Genomic DNA, 22,556 nt, shown 5'->3' with positions numbered 1-22,556 from the left:
CTGAATCATTTGGGACTATAGTCCTGGCTAATCATATAACTAAGGCTGTGAATAGGGCTTTAAAGTAAATAGTTGCGGGGTGGGGTGCGAGGGCGGAGGGGGGTTCAGTTACATGGCAAACTTTTGGAATAAAAGTTAAAGGGGGAGGGAACTCAGGAGAAGTTAATAGAGATTCCAGCACAAGTATTAAGACAAAAAGCATGGAAAGGGGCAGGAATCTAACTTCAGACACAGCAGATAAGGGAAAACAAATCAACATAGGCTTGAGGATGTTGTATGTAAATGCATATTGTATACAAAACAAGGTAAATGATTTGGTAGCACAGTTTGAAATTGGCAGGGACAATGGTGTGCATAGTGATTCTAATGAGGTCAGCCAGGTGAGCCTGTTAATTTGGTCCAATCAACGAGACCTGGCTGACAAAAAACCATGAGGGGCAATGACAGGATACACAAATAAGCTGTCTTTCCTGCACTGGGAGAGTCCAGAATGAGAGGGTATAGGTTTAAAGTGAGAGGGAAAAGAATTAAAAGGGAGCTAAGGGGCAACTTTTTCATGCAGACGGTGATGCATGTATGGAATGAGCTGCCAGAGGAAGTTGTGGAGGCTGGTACAATTACAGCATTTAAAAGGCATCTGGGATGGGTATACAAATAGGAAAGGTCTGGAGGAATATTGCCCAAGTGCTGAATATCTGGTCGGCATTGATGAGTTGGACTGAAGGGTTTGTTTCTGTGCTGTACATCTCTAGTGAGACATTCTGACACTCAGAACCAGCTCTGAAGGAGCTAGAACACCATCAATGACTTTTCACTTGGATATAAAGGGTGACCTGGTGATGAGATACCAGCCACTGTAGAGTTATTTCAGTGGCAAAGAGAGTGAAGCACGTTTCTGAAAGTACCCACTCAAAACAGTCATCTTTGAGTTGGCGTAAGCATTTCAGGCATCATGCCGCTATTTAGAAAACTTGACTTGTTTGACCTTGCTGAAGACTGGACCCAGTATGTGGAAAGAATGTGTCATTTTCAGTTATTTGGAAATTAACTTTGCCTGACCACTAGATACTAAATCCTTTCAAGAATTGATGGATTTAGTTACGGAATATTATGACCCCAAGCCTCCTCTAATTCTGAGATGCTATCATTTTTACTTGGCAAGTAGGGGAATCCATTTTTGGATTTTTGACTAGATTAAAATGAATGGCAGAGGCATGTGACTTTGGTTTAACCCTTAATGATTTGCTAAGAGACCAGTTGGTATGTTGGATTAATGATGTAACCATGTAAAAGTGTCTACTAGCCGCAGTCCAACTGGATTTTAAATAGGCACTACAACTGGCTTTACCATCAGTAAATGAAACAAGTGGGACATGAGTTGCAGGTATTATAGTGGAAGTGGAGACCCTAGCCAGTCCAACTGAGTTTGGGAACATCACTTGAGTGAAGGCAATTGTATCGCCACACTCAGGATATATCCTGAACAGATGGATTCCATGTCAGCCCAAAGCAAAATCCCAAAACAAAACCAAACCTCAGTCAAACGGTTAAAATTTTCTTCAGGATCCAGGCTGGCAAGCCACTGTAGTTGCGGCCAGTATGCAGACTCAAAGATGTTTCCACTAGTAGGAGAGGCAAAGACCCTCGTGCACAGCCTCAGGGTGAAGGGACAACTTTCATAATGCAAATGACGAGTAATTTCTTCAGCCAAAGGGTGGTGAAGCTGTGGAACTCCTTGCTGATGAGGGCTGTGGAATCTAAGTCATTGGGTGTATTTAAGACAGATATAAAGGATTAGTATGGAAATGAAAGGTGAAAGGGAGAAGGCAAGTGAATAGAGTTGAGAAACTGATCAGCCATGATTGAATGAAAGAGCAAGCTTGATGGGCCAAATGGTCTGACTGTTCCTATATCGTCTGGTCTTGGAAGGTTGGCCATCAGGGTCTGCCAGGGGATGGATGCCAAAGTGACATATAGACCAACCCTCTGATTATTGGTCTCCTGTTCATCTTAACTGATGTGCTTTTAATGGGGTCAGTGTTCATGCTTGGTTTTGTGAGGTTGCATGGATGTTGCTTCAAGTTAGGTGTGACCTCAGAGGTGTGGGGTCCTTGGTCTGGACACTCCTCGCTCATTGACCCTGCCACACTCCCAACCTCTGCCTCGCCAGCTTGCAGCTTACATCTGTGGCCTCAAAATTCCAAGCTGCTCTCACCTCACAGGGTGCTTCCTGCTGGTCTCTACTTCTCTTCAGAACCAGTCTCATTGTGACAGTTTGGGAGTGGGAAGCAGAAAGGTCGATCAAAAATGCTAAAAGGTGAAAGAGGCGGTGAGCAAGGAGGGCAAGGAGCATGACTGACAACAGGATAAGTAGATAGAGAGAGTTAGCATATTTCTTTTAATATTTTAAAATTTATTAATTTGCAAATATAGTAATTTAACAATAGCAATCATTTTAAACGGATGGTAATAGGCTGGGATTTTCCATGCCCTCAAGCAGCCTGGGCAATGGCAAGAAATGTGAGAAAATATGGCAAGATCTAAAAAATATCTGAATCTCAACATCAATAAAAGTTCACTTTTCCCCTGAAGTTTTTAATGAAGGGTTCTGAATATCATTAATCAGCAGTGATATATTTATATCTCATTAGTAGTCAATCCTATCTCATTTATATACAGCTCACAATTCCTCCTTCTGCTAGAAATTAAACAATGACAATTCCTGAGAAGTTATCCAGAGAATGCAGCTCACCACTTGCTTCACTGATATGTCTTTGAATGCTCAATAGACAATGTCCCCTTCCAGCATTCATCTATCAAAACTCATTTCAGAAAATCACTTGCCCCATCATTTTATAAGGGTTAATTTCAGATCAATTTAGAATCTATTTTGGCCCTTCAGTGCTTCACTTTGGAGCTCAGAGATACATTTGACTCATATGCTCCTGCCAGATCACTGTGTGTACACGGATAAACAGTCATCTCATGCATCTACACAAACACCTTATGCCTTTTGGCTTAATTTGTAATTCTCACTCAGGTCACACGGACTTGGAGACCGAAATGTCAATTTTCCTGCTCCTCGGAAACTGCCTGACCTGCTGTGCTTTTCCAGCACCATTCAAATCCGGACTCTCACTAACTTGGAGCCTCACAATCTTGGCAGATTGCATCGATATTTAACCAGAGGACAAAAAGAGTTAGTAGTTGTGGAGCAGTCAGGTGGAGATGCTGAGCAGAGCAGCATGACTGGTAGCACATGAGTATGGATGAGGTTTGTGTGCAGTGGAAGAATAGACTGAGTGTGAAGTAGCAGAGAGAAGATGGTGGGGCTTACCGGTGCAGAGCACAGGAGATCACTGAACAGTTTCTGACACTGTAGTGCATTCCATCTTACTGTGGAGACAGCACTAACCCACAACACTATATCTCTGCCTAGTTCAGGTGTCCTCTGGCGTTCTGTAAGGTAACTCAGAATTCACACAATGACGCCAGGTTATAGTTCAATAGGTTTATTTGAAATCACAAGCTTTCAGCACGCTGCTCCTTCATAAGGTAAAGTGACAAAGGTGCAGGGTTCTGAAAGCTTGTAATTTCAAATAAACCTGTTGGACTATAACCTGGTGTCATGTAACTTCTGACCTTGTCCATTCCAGTCCAACAGCAGCACCTCCACGTCAAGGTCTGTTCAGTCCTCCTTTTGACCCCCTTGTCACCAGGACCTCCAGATCCCTTCTGAAAAGCAGAGTGCCAGCTTCTCATTCTGAAACATTTCAGTTTCCCAAGGTGACAATTCCTGGCTTGCAGCATCTGAAATGGAGTGCACTTGGGTATTAAACATGGTTTTCCAGTGGTTTTTATGGAAGGTCACAGAATTTTGCCTTTTCTGTCAGGACTGTGCAAGAAACAACAAAGAGGCTGGTTGTATAATTAGTGAGGTGAAAAGCAAAAGACAATGTAAGAAAAGTTACCGTAAGCCATGATAGGCCACCTGCCATGAAAGTCCTGAAAATTACACAGCCAAAATAAATTGAAAATACAGCCCATAATGGTTTATAATTTTCTTTTGTGACAGTGACAGAACCTAACTATAGCTTTAACACTGGTTGTAACGGGAAAATCATGTTATTTCATTTGAAGTTGTCCCTTTCTGGAATTCAGTATTAAATAAAGAATAATTGTATTCCAATCACAGGATTGAAGTTAAATATGAAGATATTTAGATTTAACAAATATACCATTACATGACAACTAAAATTAAAATTTGATAGCCATACTTTAACCCATTTAAGACATTTCTCTAATTTGTTTGGAGCAGGGTTTCATTAATATGCATGTGTATAAGAAATGGATAAATTTAGTAATAAATTGTTTTTCTTGTTTGATCTTATACATTGAACTTGATCAAAATATTATTTTAAAAAAAAAGGTTGATATTATAATTTTACTCTTAATTTCCATCCTCAAACTTACTGTGTGGTTGTCTCTCTTGACTGTAAACCTGGATATCCATGGGAGAGTAAATACTGACAAGTATGTCCCGTTTGTTTGCCCCAGTCCTCTTGTTGCAAGCATGGATTGAGCGGGTTTGCCAATCTGTCCAGTATAAGGTTTCACCAAACAATGTCAGGGCAAATGGATGAGTCAGAGTACCTTGCACAACCTCTTGCCTGTTAAAAGGACAAACAAGAAAACAAATCCATTAAAGGGAAAAAAAAGGCATTGAGATCATACACAATCCTTCTTGCTCAAGCAGAAAAATACGCTGCATTTCAACATCAGCTGACACATAGAAGAACACTTCAGAGTATTTTACAGAGGATTAAGGACAACCAAGCTAGATTGGGGGCCGGTGGGAGGGGCGGGGGGGTGGTATCAGGAAGGCAGGAGTAAAGAAGTAAATCATTAAGGGGTATAGCAAGTATTTGTTATTTTGGGAGTCTGCCAAAGAACATTTTGAGGTGTAGCTGAAGGCTTGAGCAAGAGACTGTAACCTAGAATTAAGGAAACAGGGATATGGATTTGAACAGGTAGCTTAGAAAAGGGAAGGGAGGCAATGAAGGATATATCCTTCATATATATATATATATATATATATACACACGCATCACTGGCTGGCCAGAATTTATTGCCTATCCCTAGTTGCCGTTGAGAAGGTGGTGCGAGTAGTCTTCTTCTACCAGTGCAGTCAATGTCAACTGTAGTACCCATAATGCCCTTAGGGAGGAAATTTCAGGATTTTGACCCAATGAAGGAACAGTGATACATTTCCAAGTCAGATGGTGAGTGCTTGGAGGGGAACTTGCAGGTGGTGATGTTCCCATGTATCTGTTGCCCTTGTCCTTCTCGATGGAAGTGGTCGTAAATTTGGAAGGGGTGCTGTCTAAGGAGTCTTTGTGAATTTATGCAGTGCATCTTGTAGATAGTACACACTGCTGCTACTGAGCACTGATGGTGGAAGGAATCGAAGTTTATGGATGTGGTGCCAATCAAATGGGCTGCTTTGTCCTGGATGGTGTTGGAGCTGCACCCATCCAGGCAAGTGGGGAGTATTCCACACTGCTGACTTGTGTCCTGTAGATGATAAACAAACTTTAGGGAGTCAGGAGGAGGTGAATTACTTGCGGTAGTATTCCTAGCTTCTGACCTGCTCTTGTAGCCACTGTGTTTATGTGGCATATCCAGCTGAGTTTCTGGTCAATAAGAACCACCAAGATTTTTAAAGTGGGAGATTCAGTCATGGTGACAGCACTGAATGTCAAGGGACAGTCTCTTATTGGCAATGGTCATTACTTGGCATTTGTGTTGTATGAATGTCATTTGCCACTTGTCAGCCCAAGCCTGGATATTGTCCAAATCTTGTATTTGAACACACAGTCATACAGCACAGAAACAGACCCTTCAGCTCAACTCTTCTGTGCCAAGCAAACATCCCAATCTGACATCATCCTATTTGCCAGCATTTGACATGTATCCATCTAAGCCGTTTCTATTCATGTACTCATCCAGATGCCTTTTAAATTGTTGTAATTGTACCAGCCTCCCCCACTTTCTCTGGCAGCTCATTCCATACAAACACTATACTCTATGTGAAAAAGTTACCGTTCAGAGCCATTTTAAATTTCTCTGTTCTAACCTTAAACCTATGTCATCTGGTTTTGTACTCCCCTACCCTGGGAAATAGACCTTGGCTATTCATCTTTTCCATGGCCCTCATGATTTTATAAACGCCTAAGATCATCACCTCTCAGGGACTGCTTCAGTGTCTGAAGAGTCACAAATGGCACTGAACATTGTGCAATCATCAGCAAACATTCACATTTCAGTGGAGGGGTATCATTGATGAAGCAGCTGAAGATGATTGACATAGGACACTACCCTGCAGAACTCCTATAAACATGTCCTGGAACTCAGATAATTGACCTGCAATAATCACAACTACCTTCCTCTCTGCCAGGTATGATTCCAACCAGTAGAAAGTTTGCCCCTCTAAATCGACCATAAGATAGAGGAAGAGAATTATGCCATTTAGTCCATTGTGTCTGCTCTACCATTTGATCATAGCTGTTCTGTTTCTCAAATCTTTAGCAACGGAAATGGAAAGGTATATACCACAGGACCAGAGCTGGGGGAAAGGCAATTATGATGCGATTAGGCAAGATTTAGGATGCGTAGGATGGGGAAGGAAACTGCAGGCAATGGGCACAATTGAAATGTGGAGCTTACTCAAGGAACAGCTATAGGATGAGATGTGAAGGCTCAATTGGGGTGGTTGAGAATTACAGGTTAGCCAGGAAAGAACTAAAGAAAGAGTTAAGAAGAACCAGGAGGGGACATGAGAAGTCATTGGTAGATAGGATCAAGGAAAACCCTAATGCTTTCTATAGGTATATCAGGAATAAAAGAATAATTAGAGTAAGATTAGGGCCAATTAAGGATTGTCATGGGAAGTTGTGCGTTGAGTCAGAGGTGATAGGGGAAGCGTTAAATGAATATTTTTCATCAGTATTCACACTGGAAAAAGACAATGTTGGCGAGGTGAATATTGAGATACAGGCTATTAGACAAGATGAGATTGAGGTTCACAAGGTGTTAGCAATTCTGGAAAGTGTAAAAATACTTAAGTCCCCTGAGCCGGATAGGACTTATCCTAGGATTCTCTGGGAAGCCAGGGAAGAGATTGCTGAGCCTTTGGCTTTGATCTTTATGTCGTTATTGTCTACAGAAATAGTGCCTGAAGACTGAAGGTTAGCAAATGTTGTTCCCTTGTTCAAGAAGGGGAGTAGAGACAACCCTGGTGATTATAGACCAGTGAGCCTTACTTCGGTTGTGGTTAAAGTGCTGGAAAAGGTTATAAGTTTTATAATCATCTAGAAAGGAATAAGTTGATTTGCGATAGTCAACATGGTTTTGTGAAAGGTAGGTCATACCTCACGAACATTATTGAGTTCTTTGAGAAGTTACCAAACAGGTGGATGAGAGTAAAATGGTTAATGTGGTGTATATGGATATCAGTAAAGCATTTGATAAGGTTCCCACAGTAGGCTACAAAATATGGAGGTATTGGATGGAGGGTGATTTTGCAGTTTGGATCAGAAATTGGCAAACTAAAAGAAGACAGAGGGTGGTGATTGATGGGAAAGGTTCATCCTGGAGTTTGGTTACTAGTGGTCTACCACAAGGATCTGTTTTGGGTCCACTGCTGTTGGTCATTTTTATAAATGACCAGGATGAGGGCATAGAAGGATGGGGGGTAAATTTGCAGATGACAGTAAGGTTGGTAGAGTTGTGGATACTGCAGAAGGATGTTGTAGGTTACAGAGGGATATAGATAAGCTGCAGAGCTGGGTTGAGGGGTCGCAAATGGAGTTTAATGTGGAAAAGAGTGAGGTGATTCACTAGAAAGGAGCAACAGGAATGCAGAATACTAGGCTAATGGTAAGATTCTTGGTAGCGTAGATGAACTCCGCGCTCTCGGTATCCATATATATAGATCCCTGAAAGTTGCCAATCTGGTTGATAGGGTTGTTAAGAAGGCACACAGTGTGTTAGCTTCTGGGACAGGGACAGGGACAGGGATTGATTTTCAGAACCATGAGGTCATGCTGCAGCTGTACAAAACTCTGGTGCAGCCGCACCTGATGTATTGCGTACAGTTCTGGTGACTGCATTACAGGAAGGATTAGGAAGCTTTGGAAAGGGGCCAGAGGAGATTTACGAGGATGTTGCCTGACATGGAGGGAAGGTCTTATGAGGAAAGGCTGAGAGACCTCAGGCCATTTTTGCTGGAGAGAAGAAGATTGAAGGGTGACTTAAGGTAATCAGAGCGTTAGATAGGGTGGACAGTGAGAGCCATTTTCCTCGGATGGCGATGGCTAGCACAAGGGGCATAGCTTTAGATTGAGTGGTGATAGATATAGGACAGAAATAGTGTCTTTGCTCAGAGTAGTAGGGGCGTGGAATGCACTGCCTGTGACAGTAGTAGACTCACCAATTTGAAGAGCATTTAAATGGTCATTGGATAGACATATGGACGAAAATGGAATAGTGTAGTTTAGATGGGCTTCAGATTGGTTTCAAAGGTCAGTGCAACACCGAGGGCCAAAGAGCCTGTACTGCTCTGCAACGTTCTATGTTCTATCTATTCTCCTGTCTTCTTCCCATATCCCTTGATCTCCTCAGTAATCAAGAACCTGTATTTAAGATGGAGATAATTACGCAATAACTTGTCCTCCACAGCACTCCATGGCAAAGTGTCCCACAGATTCGCCATGGTCTGGCTGAAGCATTGCTGGGTGAAGGTCAGTGACCTTTGCAATTCCACCAGCCTGACAGCCATTTCCTATTGTACCCACCTGAACCAAGGCTCATGCTCCACCTTTCTTGCAACTGTTTGCAATATCCTCCCTACAGCGCAGTACAGGCTGTAATGTTCTATAATACCTGTTGCACTCTCAAAATTAGTACCCTGACCATATCCCATCCATCCTGTAGACATTTTATCTTTGCCTATCCATGGTTTTTTAGGACTGTCAAGGGGCCAATTAATGGCTAATTGGGACCTCCACCACCTGCCATTGGGACAATACCCGCCATGCCAAGTAACAGCAGTAAAACCTAATAGGCCTTCTGGCTAGCCACCCCATCAGTTTCTGAGCCATTCATCTCTTTCAAGAAGTTATCATCTCTCGCGGTCTGTAACACACCGAAGACTGGCATTTACATATTGGATTTTACTTCCATCTCATTTCTTTCTACAAGCTTCAGCCCTGAATTCCCAAACATTTTTGAACACCTAGGTTATTTATTCTAGCACATATTTCAAACTTATTTTCTAGTTAATTTAAATCTATTTAAGACTGCCAAGTTAGCCACAATATCTGGCTATAATTTATGAAATATCTCAAGTGGTTTCAAAAGCAATAACCTTTCAAACAAGCAAAGCCTACACTGTTAGTTACGTGCTGAAATAAAATTTAAGAAGTGGGTCTTAGTAAAACATAATAATCAAGACCACAACATGTTTATTTCCACTCAAGACAAGAACATCTTTCTAATCGAATATTATGGAGTACATTTTACAGAATAACATTGCCAACACAGATTCTCACACTGCAGTGCACATAGGCTGTGGTGGTCAGTACAGCCTGTTAGTTCTTTTCTCATTCAAGTACCTCTGAATAAATTCCTGATTCATGCTTTATTATGCCATGCGCTCACTTATGAAGCTATGGAATACAAGATATAGTACAAGACTATATCAAGATGTTATGATCCATATGCATAATAAATTGCTCTAAGTAGGTCCGAACAACAGATCTCAACCTGATAAAGAGAGAGAGAGAGAGAGAGAGAGAGAGAGAAAACATGTACATGTGAGAGAGAGAGAGAGAGAGAGAGAAAAAGAGAGAGAGAGAGAGAGAGAGAGAGAGAGAGACAGACAGACAGACAGACAGAGAAAGACAGCAGGAAGGGAAGAGAGAGGAACGAAGAAATTAAATGAAAAATACTGATTCTTATAGTGCCCTTCATGATCACTGGATCACCAAAGTACTTTACAGCAAATGAAGTTCAGCAAACTTTGTTTTAACTGGCACCTTATCAATTGTCATTCCTGATAAACAGACAAAAATTATACACCTCAAGTACCACGATTTATCACAATGTCCCCTTAAATAAAGTATAACAGTGATGCGTGTACCCCCTGCATTATATCTCTATTACTAACTGTGTTTTACATTGATTTTAAGAGGTGTGTTGATATTTTTACACAGATTTTATGAGGGATGATGATGTCTCAAAGTTGTTCTCGGTCAGTTTACTGAGGTACATGGTTATGCATACCTCTTGATTATCTGGAATGTCTGATCAAACAGCAGTTCATAAAACATTCAATGTACTTTGGGCTTTAGTCAGTGCTGTAATGTAGGCAAAGTGGCTGTCAATTTGCTCACAGCAACCTCTTCATGTTTCGGAGCATGATAATGACTATATAATCTGCTTTGGTAAGGTCAATTGATAATAAATATCAGGCAGGATAACACCGCTCCCAACCCCCTCCAGTTTTTCTTAAAAATAGTGCCAAAGCATTTTGTTTTAAGTTCATTTGAGATCACAAACAAAGTCTTGGCTTATATCTCATCTAAAATACAGTACCTCTAACAGTGTAACAATCTTGCACTGGGTGCTAAGCTAATTTTTGCATTCCACTTCTTGAGTTGAGCTTGAACCCATAACCTTGTGAGACAGGTTGGAGTTCCAGCAACTGAGCCATCACTGACACAATTTGCAAAAAAAAAGCAAACCAACCTGGAGTAGAGAAACCTAGAAAAATCAGCTGCCTTTTTCCCTACACTTCAATAAGCTGTGGTAGTATACAGCTTGTAAGAAGAAACACTTAAATAATAACAACTACATGTTGAAAAACAAGGCAAACTTTGAAAAAAATCAAAGTCAAACAACCATAGATCTTATTCTTCTATTTACAAATGAGTTATAGAGCTTGCAACGCCCATTGAGTTGTAAAGACTTGTATAAAAAGGATTGATGTTTGATTTCATGGTATGCAACATTGTTTGAACCATTAAAAGTGATTTAACCCTTTCCTTCCACATGACCTAAGACTCCAGGTTGTTTCATACACTAACTACACCTTGGCAAAAACCATAAACCTCAAGTTTCCGCTAAACAGCGCTCGCTCCGGGCATCACAATTGCCAGGTTATAAGGGCACCATCTTGATGTACAGCAATTAAGATTTGGCAGTGTGTCAGAGAACAAAACATTTTGTACAGATATGACTTATGCTTCTGTTGAAATTTTGAAATCAAGCTGTTTAATGATAGAGACCTTATGGAAAAGAACATAAGCAAATAAATGATTAAAATTAAAATAAATTCAGAGCTGATCTTGGATTCCATTTATCATTATCCTATCTTTTTAAAAAACTGCTTTTTCATTTAGGTTGCACCTGCTACACCCTAACAACTTTTCCAAAATGCTTCACAGCCAATGAATTAGTTTTGAACTCTTCTTGTTTCACAGGGAAATACACTAAGTACTCATAAATGACAATAATAAAATGAGTGAATAATTGGTTTCATTGCTGGTTGAAGAACCAAGTTGGTCAGAACTGCAGGAGAGTTCCCTGCTCTATTTTGCGTAGTGTTATGGGACCACTTACTTCCAAGTGAGGCGGAAAGAACAAATGGAAGCTGGAGCGTCCTTAATGCCCTATTGAAGTAATGACCATGATAGTGTGGTAAAATCCTGGATAGGATAGAATGTGTGACCTTCCAAAGGAGAAATGCCATCAATGAGGCAAGACCAAGCCTTAATAGATCTTTAACAGCACTATCACATCCATCCTCCAGCGCACATTCTTTCAAACATCGGCTGGGCAAAATACAATGTTGCAATCTTTGAAATCAAAACCCATTAATACATCATCTGTGATTTATTCTTTTGATGGCACGTTCTCAAATATTGTGCTTGTGAGGTGCGTTCAAGGAGGTTTCATGGAATCTCTTTTCAAGGCTTTTAGAGCAGCTGATGTAGGCCGACACAAAGCTCACTGCACCTGCAGAAATTAAATAATTGCTGCCCAAACTATCTATCCTAAAAATAGACAGGTGGAAGTTTAATCCATGGTTTGGAAGCGCTAACTTTGTCTTAGAAATTGTAGAGCAAACTAACTGTATAAAAAATACACATACAGACCCAGAAAATAATCACAGAACATTCTGGATTCTTAAATAGAACCTCAACCTCGCTGGCCATAAGACAGTTCAATACTAAACAAAATTAAGTCAAGCATGCTCTGCTCAAATTTCTGCCAAGGTAGAGAGGAAGCTTCTACATTCTTCCTCCACCATAATGATTTACTCAAAAGAACATACAAATGCTTTAAACAAAAGTGCAAAAAAGGTTGACAAAATATTTCCATTTCAAATCCAAAAAACTATTTTCTCCTATCAATGGCTTTTAAAAAGAAATGATTGATTCCTAATGTTGAGAGAAGAACATCATTACTAGTTTTTTTTCATCATAAATACTATCCCTGCCTACTTTAAAGACACTGACATTAGCATGTTGCTGAAGTGACCATTTCAAAATGTGAGCAAAATAGCAAGAGTCATCTGACAAATAGACATCACAAGTCAAATCCTGTTCATGCCTAACACCTAGTCATGCAGCCAGCAATAGGAATTTGCAGATTACAGAAATGGTGAAGTTAATATCAGCACTCCTACATCCTTCTCTGCTCAAAATGTTCCAGGGTTTAAGATATTGAAGTACTAGGAACATACAGCAGGATATTGATAGCAAGATTCTGATGACAATACTAAAAAAAAGACTCAAAATGACTACTGTGAAGCAACTTAGTGATTCAGAAATTCTTTGAAACTTCCTTTGAAATGTACTCACACCTAAGCAGTCACCTAGAAACCAGAATGTCCTTATTTATTGCCTTTCTTCACCATTGCTAGGCAAAGACAAAATGACAAAGAGACAATGAAAGCTAAGGTCATGCAATGTTTAAATCCATTTTTAGCTCAGCCTCTATTATTTGGGATTTTCTGACTGCTCATCTCACTTAAAGGTAACAACGAAAACACATATGATATTGTTAAAGGCAGAATGATGTATCACAAATCACAGCTCAATTTTCCATTTATAATTCAAGCAGTAAAATGCAGAAAAATACTAGACTTGAAGCAAATTACAAGCAGCATATTTTTATGGATAGGACCTGATAATACAAAATATTGCTTGTAGATTTGAGGATTTGATACTTCAGTAATGAAGATCATCCAAAAAACCTGAAGTCCTGACAACTGATTTAGAGATGCAGCCAATAACAGAACTAAGTAGTGAAAAGATCACAGTAATTGAACACAAGGTGAGTGTAAATTGTTAATATTTATCATGCATAAACTAGGTATATAAGCATGGTACAGCAGGGCTTTACTCATGTCTTATTCCATCAGATCTCAATCTGATCTGACATCCTAATGTCATAATTATGCACATACTTTCTCAGTAGTTATTGTCACTGTGTTGGTACAGTTAACCCTTTGATTCACATTTGTCTCACAACTATTAATTTCATAAACAAGTTACAGTGGCCATCTTTTATTCTAATTCCATTCTTCTTTCGCCAAAGTCATCAATCTTGAAGAGGGTTCTCGGTTCCCTTGGACAATGTGTATGAAAGCGAACATATTTTTGAAGGAGGATAGCAGCCTGTCACAATTGTTGTACGTGAGCTGTGACTCTAGATGCACTCAGATGTAAAGGCAGTGGCATCCAGTTCCTGAACTATCATAAATCCCAAAGAGAAAGATGACAAACATTAAATTCTAAATTTCATCTTCCACTATGTTGTTTACTAGGTAAAAAGTGAAAGCCAATGTTGATCCTTCTTCTGATAGCTGCTCTGTAGCCAACACTTTTTGTCTGATACCCCTGCAACGTCTTCAGATGTGCTACAAATTTTACACATTCCTGTCCTGCAATATGTTTACTTGCTTTTGTTGTGCCATTTCAAATGTAGGACACCCTCTCTCTGGCTTAATAATGCTAAGTGTCTTCAAATAGCTGGGCTTCTATTTCAGCAATTTCTCTTAGGTAGTTAGATTTCTCTGACTGTGTTGCTAGGCTATAAGTTTTTCCAGGGCATGCCTCAGTGGTAAAAGCTTTTTAGTTTGGACCTTTACTCCTTTACTGAATTAAAGCCTGAGCAATTAGTGATGCAATTCAATTGCTGAATCCAGTGTATATGGCTTTTCTTTGGGTGGGGAAGATGGTGGGAGTTGAGAGATCACAGGGTAGGGGATGAAGTCCCAAACACTGGAGGAACTCTCGGCGAAGATGTAGCTCTGAATGCGATTGGCACTCCACCCTCTATCTTGAACATATACTCCTTCCTCCAATGAAGTACATTGGTGGCAGTGTGCACTATTTACAAAATGCACTGCAGCAACTAGCCATGGCTACCGACAACAAAAATCGACGGACAAGGCCTAAGTTTAATATCAATCACTGCAAAGTATATGCCTCTTCTGCTGCCAGTATCAACCAATCAATTGTGCAGATTTGCAAGTAGATAACTGAACCCAAGATATCACAGTATCTCAAGGGAATTGCTGAGAACTTTGGTAACTGTCCAGTTTGGCTTTTTAACAAAACCTGGAGTGGTATCACAACAGGCCTGGGTGGGTGATGAGGTTGGCTGAGATTCTTTCCACATGGGCTGCAGCCAATCTGTGTGCAAGACAGCTTTGTTAACAGTAGCATGATTCTCATTGGCAGATCAGTGGAAAGCTTAATAGTGCCTTGCAATGGTGTGCTGCATGGCTTCAATAAAATTAACCTAAGACCCCTGCGTACACTAAAGGTTCTTGATTCTGCCAACTTTTGCTCGACATTTAGAGAAAGATTCATCCTTACATCAGGGAGCATGCATTCCACATCAGTCATTCTACAGGAGTAGACTTCTCAATTGCCTGATTCATGATTCAAACATGATTTTTTTTGTTTTTACCAGATAATTAATGGAGTTTTAAAAAAGTCTATTGTGTGCTTGCTATGATCTGTAAAGTTCAAATCAAAATAATTTTTGCTAATGTTTTTTAATGTCTTCATAAATCCCCACAGCTCTTTTAGCATATGGCAACAATTTGTGTAAGTGTACCAATATGTTGTTATAACTAATAGTTTTAATCGCAAGGTTTTCATGCTGTTTGCAGTCTGTAGCCTTGTATACTTGCCTGAAGAAAATTATCTTGCTGAAGGAAGTATCAAGTTGAAGGCTCACAGAAACTACCACACTACCTATTTTACTAAATTTCATTTTCTTTAAAGCAGAAGTACAAATCAGAACTGATTTAGGAACACTATCTTTCACATGCAAAGATATTTTATAATGCAAAATAAGCATATCCCACTTGTTTATTCACGACTGAGTCATCTTTTCACTGGACTTTGAAATAACAAGCAAATCTTTACACTGAACTAAAAAAATCCAACAATCCATTTTACAGTCTTCATTTCAAAGCCCCTTCAATGCACGGAAATATAGCCTTTGAAGAGGCTTTCAAAGACACTGGTTGTATAGCAGAGATGATCAAAACCTTGCACCCGTCTGCACTTTCTACACAACCACAGCACCTCTCTCCTCTCATCATGCTTGTTTTTTTTGACCCCAGTGGTAATGATAAAGCATGCTGAATAGAAAGTTTGTCTTCATCAGCACTCACAACATGCTTGCCTGTTTTGGGGAAAGGAAACTACTTTAATTTTTGACCGCAAATCAGTGCTTGCATAGAACAAAGCAGACACAGCCTTCCTGCTCACTTCACACTTGAGTCAGAGTTAGCCAGGTGACTGCTGCATGAAGCAACTCCATTAAAGGTCTGGAACAATCAAGATAAATTTCAAGTGACTAAGATGTAAACATTGGAATCAATACATTGAATGTAAATAATACAAGAGGGCAACCAAATTATTTTAAAGAGAATTCATTTGGTGCATGTTTACGACAAATAACAGATGTCAGAACCATTACCACAGATACTTGAAGAAAAATTCTTCAGGACATTGTGATCAATGCAGGGCAATTAACTTCCTGTGTTATCATCAAGGAAGGATCACCCAAATCATTACTATCAGTTTGTTTTTGGGAAGGAGTGTGGTGAAAGTTAGCTCATATCTCAATCTCACAAAAAAGTGTCTTGCTCACCAGGCTGTATTATCTGTTGCCATCGCTACAAAAATATCAACAATCTCACACGAGTAACTTGAGATTTTTCCCTGAGGAACCACTAACTTGCCCCTGAATTTTTAATTTAGTTTCAATAATCACCTTCATACTTTAACTAATAGATACAAATTAAAATCTCAAAAGGGACTATTTTTAAAATAATGAAAATATTTCATTTTTTCCACAAGTCACATAGCATCAACAGACGGGACAGGGGGTGGAACAGAAATGCAAGTGGTAATTCAAGTCTTAACCAATACTTAACATTAAAAATCAGGACATGATATCCCAGGCTACTAAGTCTGTGTATTATCTTCCTTTGATAAATGAAACCTTGAGGCGGGTGAGCTGAGATTTGTGTCTGAAACATAGATACATGCCCACATCTAGTCATTCAGCTGCATAGTCAATCCTTGTATTGTCCAGGATCCTGAAATTATTTTTACTATCTGCAAATGTTCAGGATGAATGATCTATACTTGATATAATTGTTAGGAGTGACCATCACAGTGGAGTTAAGGGCCCAACTTCAAACCAGCAATACCTTCCATACATCCTTCCACATATGGCATTATTACTGTAGTAAATGGGATAAATTCAAAACCAATCTAGCACTCAGAACGGGGCACTGTGAGAAGTTTCAGGGCACCTGCAGCAGATCTGTAATCTCATGGTATGGTAGATCATGCACTTAACCATCATGCCAAAAGATCAACTGGGTTTTGATGAAGACTGCAAAACAGAATGCCAAGAGCAACTCCAGGCATACCTAAAAATGAAGTGCCAATCTACTGAAGCTACACACATGTTAAAAAGTGAAATCAGCGTACTGTAGCCAGAATTAAGTGATCCCACAACCAATGGATCAGATCAAAGCTCTACACTTCTATTACATCCAGTCATGAATTAAACAACTAATGTAAAGGGGAGTGAGGTATACATTAGCAGCTAATGAAGAGTTTTTCCATATTTCATAGCTTCAACATTACTAGGTCCTCTTAATACTACATATGGTCAAATGTTGCCTTGATGTCAAATGGAGACACCTTGACCTTACTTCTGGAATTCCGCTGTTTTTGCCATGTTTGGAACAAGGATATAATGAGGTCTGGAGCCAGGGTGACCTGGCAGAATCCAGGCCGAACACCCTCAATGTGGAATCCAGCATTTTAGTACATAAAATAAGATTGAAGCTTTCACAACCATCTTCTGCTATTAGCACCAAGTCGATGATCCAAACTGGCCTCTTCCTGAAGGCCCGAACAGTTACCAGTTTTCAGTCAATTCAATTCACTCCAATTGTTCAAATGCACTGAGCTATTTTTTGATACAGCAAAGTCTGTGAAAACATCCCAGCTTCTGTGTTGAACTAGGTGCACGTCAACAGGCTCTCCCAATGTTGCTACAGCATTGACACAAAAGTGGAAATTGTATATAAAATCCAATCTAGCCAATTACAATTGCATCAGTGTACTCTGTCAGCAGCAATGTCACGCTAGGCATTGTTTACAGTGTTATAAGGAACACTTACTGGATTCTGACAAAGTGTCACTGTTGGAAAAAGTTAACATGGCTTCTTTCTTCACATGATGAGAAATTACCATGTTATTTTATATTTATTATCAGTCTGCTCACTGATATGAAATTTGCATTCTGACAGGGCCACTCGGTTCCAGGTTTCTTGATAGCCTTGTGTCAACAGAAATGGAACTCCAGAGCAAAGAGTAAAGAGTCACTGCCCATGACTGAGTGTAACACTAAGTTGTCCCATTAAAATCTAAGTTGATGGAAAAAATTTCCAGTAGTTGGATTCATACCTAGTACAAGGATGACAACTGTGGCTGTTGGAAGCAAATTTTCTCAGACCAAGAACATCCTTGCGGGACTGACTCTGGGGAGTGTCCTAATCTCAAAATCCTCATCTGCATCTTATCTTCCCTGATTCTGTGATTTTTCCTTCATTATAAGGTCAGAAGTGGGCCATCTTTGCTGAAGACTGCAGTATCTAAGGTACTTATCATAACCCCTTAGATACTGAAATCATCCAGACCGCATGCATTAAGATCTAGACAACACAATAATTGGCAAACATACAAGAGTAGGCAATCACCATTTCCAACAGCAGAGATTCCATCCTCCTCTTGATAATTAATGGCATTATCATTGCCTAATCCTCTATAATCAAGATACTGGGACTCATTGTTGACCGAAACTTATTTGGACCGTTGTTGCAAACATCTAATTTTATGGTTCGCATCGCAAAGACACATGACTTTTAGTTTAGGGGAACTGACATTTTTAAATGCAAGATAAAACACTTGATTTGAAATTCCATCAGATTTGCTTTTGAGCTTCTCAAACCAAGGGGTTTACTTTATTTTACAAGGTCATAGTGGAAGTTACTAGAAACTAAATAAAGGGCTACAGTCATGAAGGTGAAGGCACGTACTGCACCTTTTAGAGAGAGTGAAAACTGTTTTGCATGGACAGCTTGCAGGCACCTGTCACATGACTGACTAGCAGTCTCAGAGTGTACTGGAAAATTGAAAATACATAATATGTGGCTGTGAAACAAATACCCGAGTTTTGCTTGCTATTTATACAACAATTCGAATTGAATCAATCAGTTTAAATTATACCTCAGAATACTAAAACTAATCGATTTTGAATTTATTGTTTTGCCAACATTGAATTAATAAGATGATCCAATGCTGGGGGTATAAAGAAGCAGATACTTTGACAGTTAGAGTGAGACCAACTGCCATCAACAGAGTAACTGCCAGCAATACACTCTCTATCAAAACGTACCTTTTTCACATGAAACAGCTTTGCAGCAAATGACCAAAAACGACCCAGGGAGCTCTACAGCCAGAGGAAGACGGAAACTGATGACGACAGCCACTGTAGGGTTTTGAAGTTAAATTGATGTAATTTTAATATGGGTTTTTATCAGAACAGTATATTGTTGTAGAGTGGGAAACAGATAACAAACATTTTAGAGAAAAGAGGTGTAGAGTTGTCAATACTTGCTGCTTTAGTGTTCACTTTTAGAGTTAAAGAATAAATTGACATTCTTTCAAAAAAACTGGTACAACACGGCAGTGACCCCTCTGCTAATTAAACCAAACACCCAGAAAAGGTGACCTCATCTCATAACCTGTTGAAATATGAGTGACAGAGAACTCCCAAATTCCACTATTTAAATAAAAACTATCTCCCACTCTGTAACAATATATTGTTCGGATAAAAAACTATTTTAAAATTACATCAACTTAATTTCAAAACCCTACAGTGGCTGTCGTTGTCCGTGTCTGTCTTCCTCTGGCTGTGGAGCTCCCTGGATCATTTTCAGTCTTTTGCTGCAAAGATGTTCCATATGAAAAAGGTACCTTTTGATAGAGAGTGCATTGCTGGCAGTTACTCTGTTGCTGGCAGTTGGTCTCACTCTAACTGTCAAAATGTCTGCTTCTTTATACCCCCAGCATTGGATCATCTCATTGGTTCGATGTTGGCAAAACAATAAATTCAAAATAGATTAGTTTTAGTATTCTGCGGCATAATTTAAACTAACTGGTTCAATTCAAATTGTTATAAAAATAGCAACTAAAACTCAGGTATTTGTTTCACAGCCAAAAAAAATTTTCAATTTTCCAGTACACTCAGAGACTGCTAGTCAGTCACATGACAGGTGCCTGCAAGTTTTCAGTGCAAAACAGCTTTCACTTTCTCTTGAAGGTACAGAACATGCCTTCACATTCATAACATTACCTCTCCAACCTTCTTAGTGGAGATGGGATGTGTACACCTGTCTCAATAAGGGCAGAAATTACTTCTATCTTTCCCAGAACAAAGAGATGGTTTGGGGATAATTAGCTTAAAACCAACATCTGGGTATGCCAAGCATGCCACTTAGGTATTGGGATAGATTACATAGAAATAAATTCTTTTGATTCTTTGGAGAGGGTGCTTCTGTGAGGAACCACACAGATACTGTTAGTTTAGTCTTACTTTTGTGGTAGTTTGGGACAGGCAAGAAGAATAGATATGTCTGAGTAATAAAACAACCAGATTTAGAGGCAGAGGGCTATTAGACACCAGTTTATTTTCTGATTGATGTCATTAAGCAGGAATGCAGTGAGTCCCCTGTTTGAGCTGGGAAGTTCACAATTGAGAGGTTGGAGAGTTGGATGATTTACCTCGCCAGATGCGAGTGAAAGGACCACAAAGAACCTCATGCCTCAGGGAATAGTAGGATCACTTAAGAGACTCACAGATAATTCCTGAGAGCTGTAGCACACCTTAGTTTGTTTCCAGTAGAAGTGAAGGAATCCTCAACATCTTTTTAAGTATAGAAAAACTTTTGGATGGAAACAACAAAAATAGGGAGTGTTCTGTTGAGATGTTTGCATTTAAAGTATGATTTTACAAATATAGTGTTAAGTTAGTAGTACAGGTTGACAACCCTTTATCCGAAATCCTGCAATCCAAAAAGCTCCAAAGTCCAAAGACTTTGTTGTGAAGTTTTTCTCATTAATAATGTTGCTTGGCTTGCAAACAGTTAACCCAAGTTCACACCCATTCGATGCATGTCACTCAGATGCAACGTGGAGAGGTGTGGCCCAGTTCTGGCAGGTCTCAGTTCTGTCTCAAGGCCTGTTTTACTCACAGTGAATCTGTTCTTTAGTAAGATTTTTAAAAATTTCACCATCAAACTGTCACTTATTCTGAAATTTGAAAAATTCTAAATTCCAAAAACCAGCTGGTCCCAAACATTTCAGACAAAGGAATGTGCACCTGTACTTGCTTTCTTGGACTCTTGCACAGTAAATGTTTTTATTTATGATGTGAAATTATGTGTTGCTGTTCTTCATTTTCAGAGTTCCTGGCCTTTGCTGAGATTGTAATACCAAGGCACATATGGTCATAGAGTCCTACAGCACGGAGTCAGGCCCTTCAGCCCATACTGGACCACGAGGCCAAAATGTCTATCCACACCAACCCCTTTCCCTTGCACTTGGCCTATATTCTTCTAATCCTTTCCTGTCCGTATTTTTGTCCAAATGCCTTCTAAATGTTGTTAATGTACTTGCCTCAAACGTTTCTGTTGGCAGCTCATTCCATATGTGTACCGTCCTCTGTGTAAAGAAGTTGCCCCTCAGGTTCCCTTTTATTCTTTCCTCTCTAACCTTGAACTGATGCCCTCTAGTCCTCAATTTCCCAACCATGTGAAAAAGACTGAGTGCACTCTATTTGTATCTCTCGTGATCTTATACACATATATAACGTCTCCCCTTCAGTCTCCCCTTCAGTCTCCTACGCTCTAAAGAGAAATGGCCTAGCTTGTCCAACCTCTCCCTTTAACTCAGACCCTTGAGTCCAGGCAACGTCCTTGTAAATTTCTTCTGCACTCTTTCCAGTTTAATAACATCCTTCCTCTAGCAAGGTGACCAAAACTGAACACAATATTTCAAGTGCAGCTTCACCAATGTCCTGGACAACTGCAACATAATTTCCAAACTTCTATACTCAGTGCTCTGAAGGCCAGTGTGCCAAATGCCTTCTTCACTGCCCTGTCTATCTGTAACTCCACTTTCAGAGCACTGTGAACCTGAACTCCAAGATCCCGCTGTTCCACTACACTCATTAAGGCACTACCATTCACCATGAAACTTCTACCTTGATTTGACTTTCCGAAATGCAAGACCTCACACTTCTCTGTATTAAACTCCATTTGCCATTTCTTGGCCCACTTCCCCAGCTGACTGAGGTCCTGCTGCAATTTCTGATAACCTTTCTTGCTGTCCATGATACTGCCCATTTTAGTGTTATCTGTAAACTTACTAATCATGCCTTGTACATTTTCATCCATATCATTCATACAGATAATAAGCAGCAATGGGCCCAGCACTGACCCCTGAGGCACTCCACTAGTCACAGGCCTCCATGAATTCTGTGGCTACAAGAGGTGGTCAGAGGCTGGATATTCCAGAATCAGTAAACTCACCTTCTGACTCCTCAACATCTTTCTTCCACTTACAAGGAAGAAGTCATGAATCTGGCAGAATACTCTCCGTATGCATGAAGTGTGGCTCTAAGGTTGTACAATATGACAATATCTAGGACAAAGCAACCCCAACTTGACTAATACCACCCATTGACCATCTTATATACTTACTCCCTCTACTACTAGCACATTGTAGCTGCAATACATTGTGCAAACTGCAGCACAGCTATTTGCCATGACTTCTTTGATAGCACATCCCAAACCTGTGACCTCTCCAACCTTGGACAAA

At 39.9% G+C, this 22,556-nt stretch overlaps 1 protein-coding gene across 1 annotated transcript in view; it reads right to left on the bottom strand.

Moving 5' to 3' along the window:
* LOC132824426 (low-density lipoprotein receptor-related protein 5-like) overlaps window positions 1–22,556 on the bottom strand; it is a 207,830-nt gene that overhangs the window by 129,844 nt on the left and 55,430 nt on the right. Inside the window, exon 4 of the mRNA XM_060838902.1 lies at window positions 4,474–4,670. Coding sequence (XP_060694885.1) covers window positions 4,474–4,670 — 197 coding nt within the window. The remainder of the gene's footprint in view (window positions 1–4,473; window positions 4,671–22,556) is intronic.

This window comes from Hemiscyllium ocellatum, chromosome 18 (assembly GCF_020745735.1).
Source record: "Hemiscyllium ocellatum isolate sHemOce1 chromosome 18, sHemOce1.pat.X.cur, whole genome shotgun sequence".
Classification (NCBI taxonomy): Eukaryota; Metazoa; Chordata; class Chondrichthyes; order Orectolobiformes; family Hemiscylliidae; genus Hemiscyllium; species Hemiscyllium ocellatum.
This window is presented reverse-complemented; position numbering and strand designations above follow the sequence as displayed.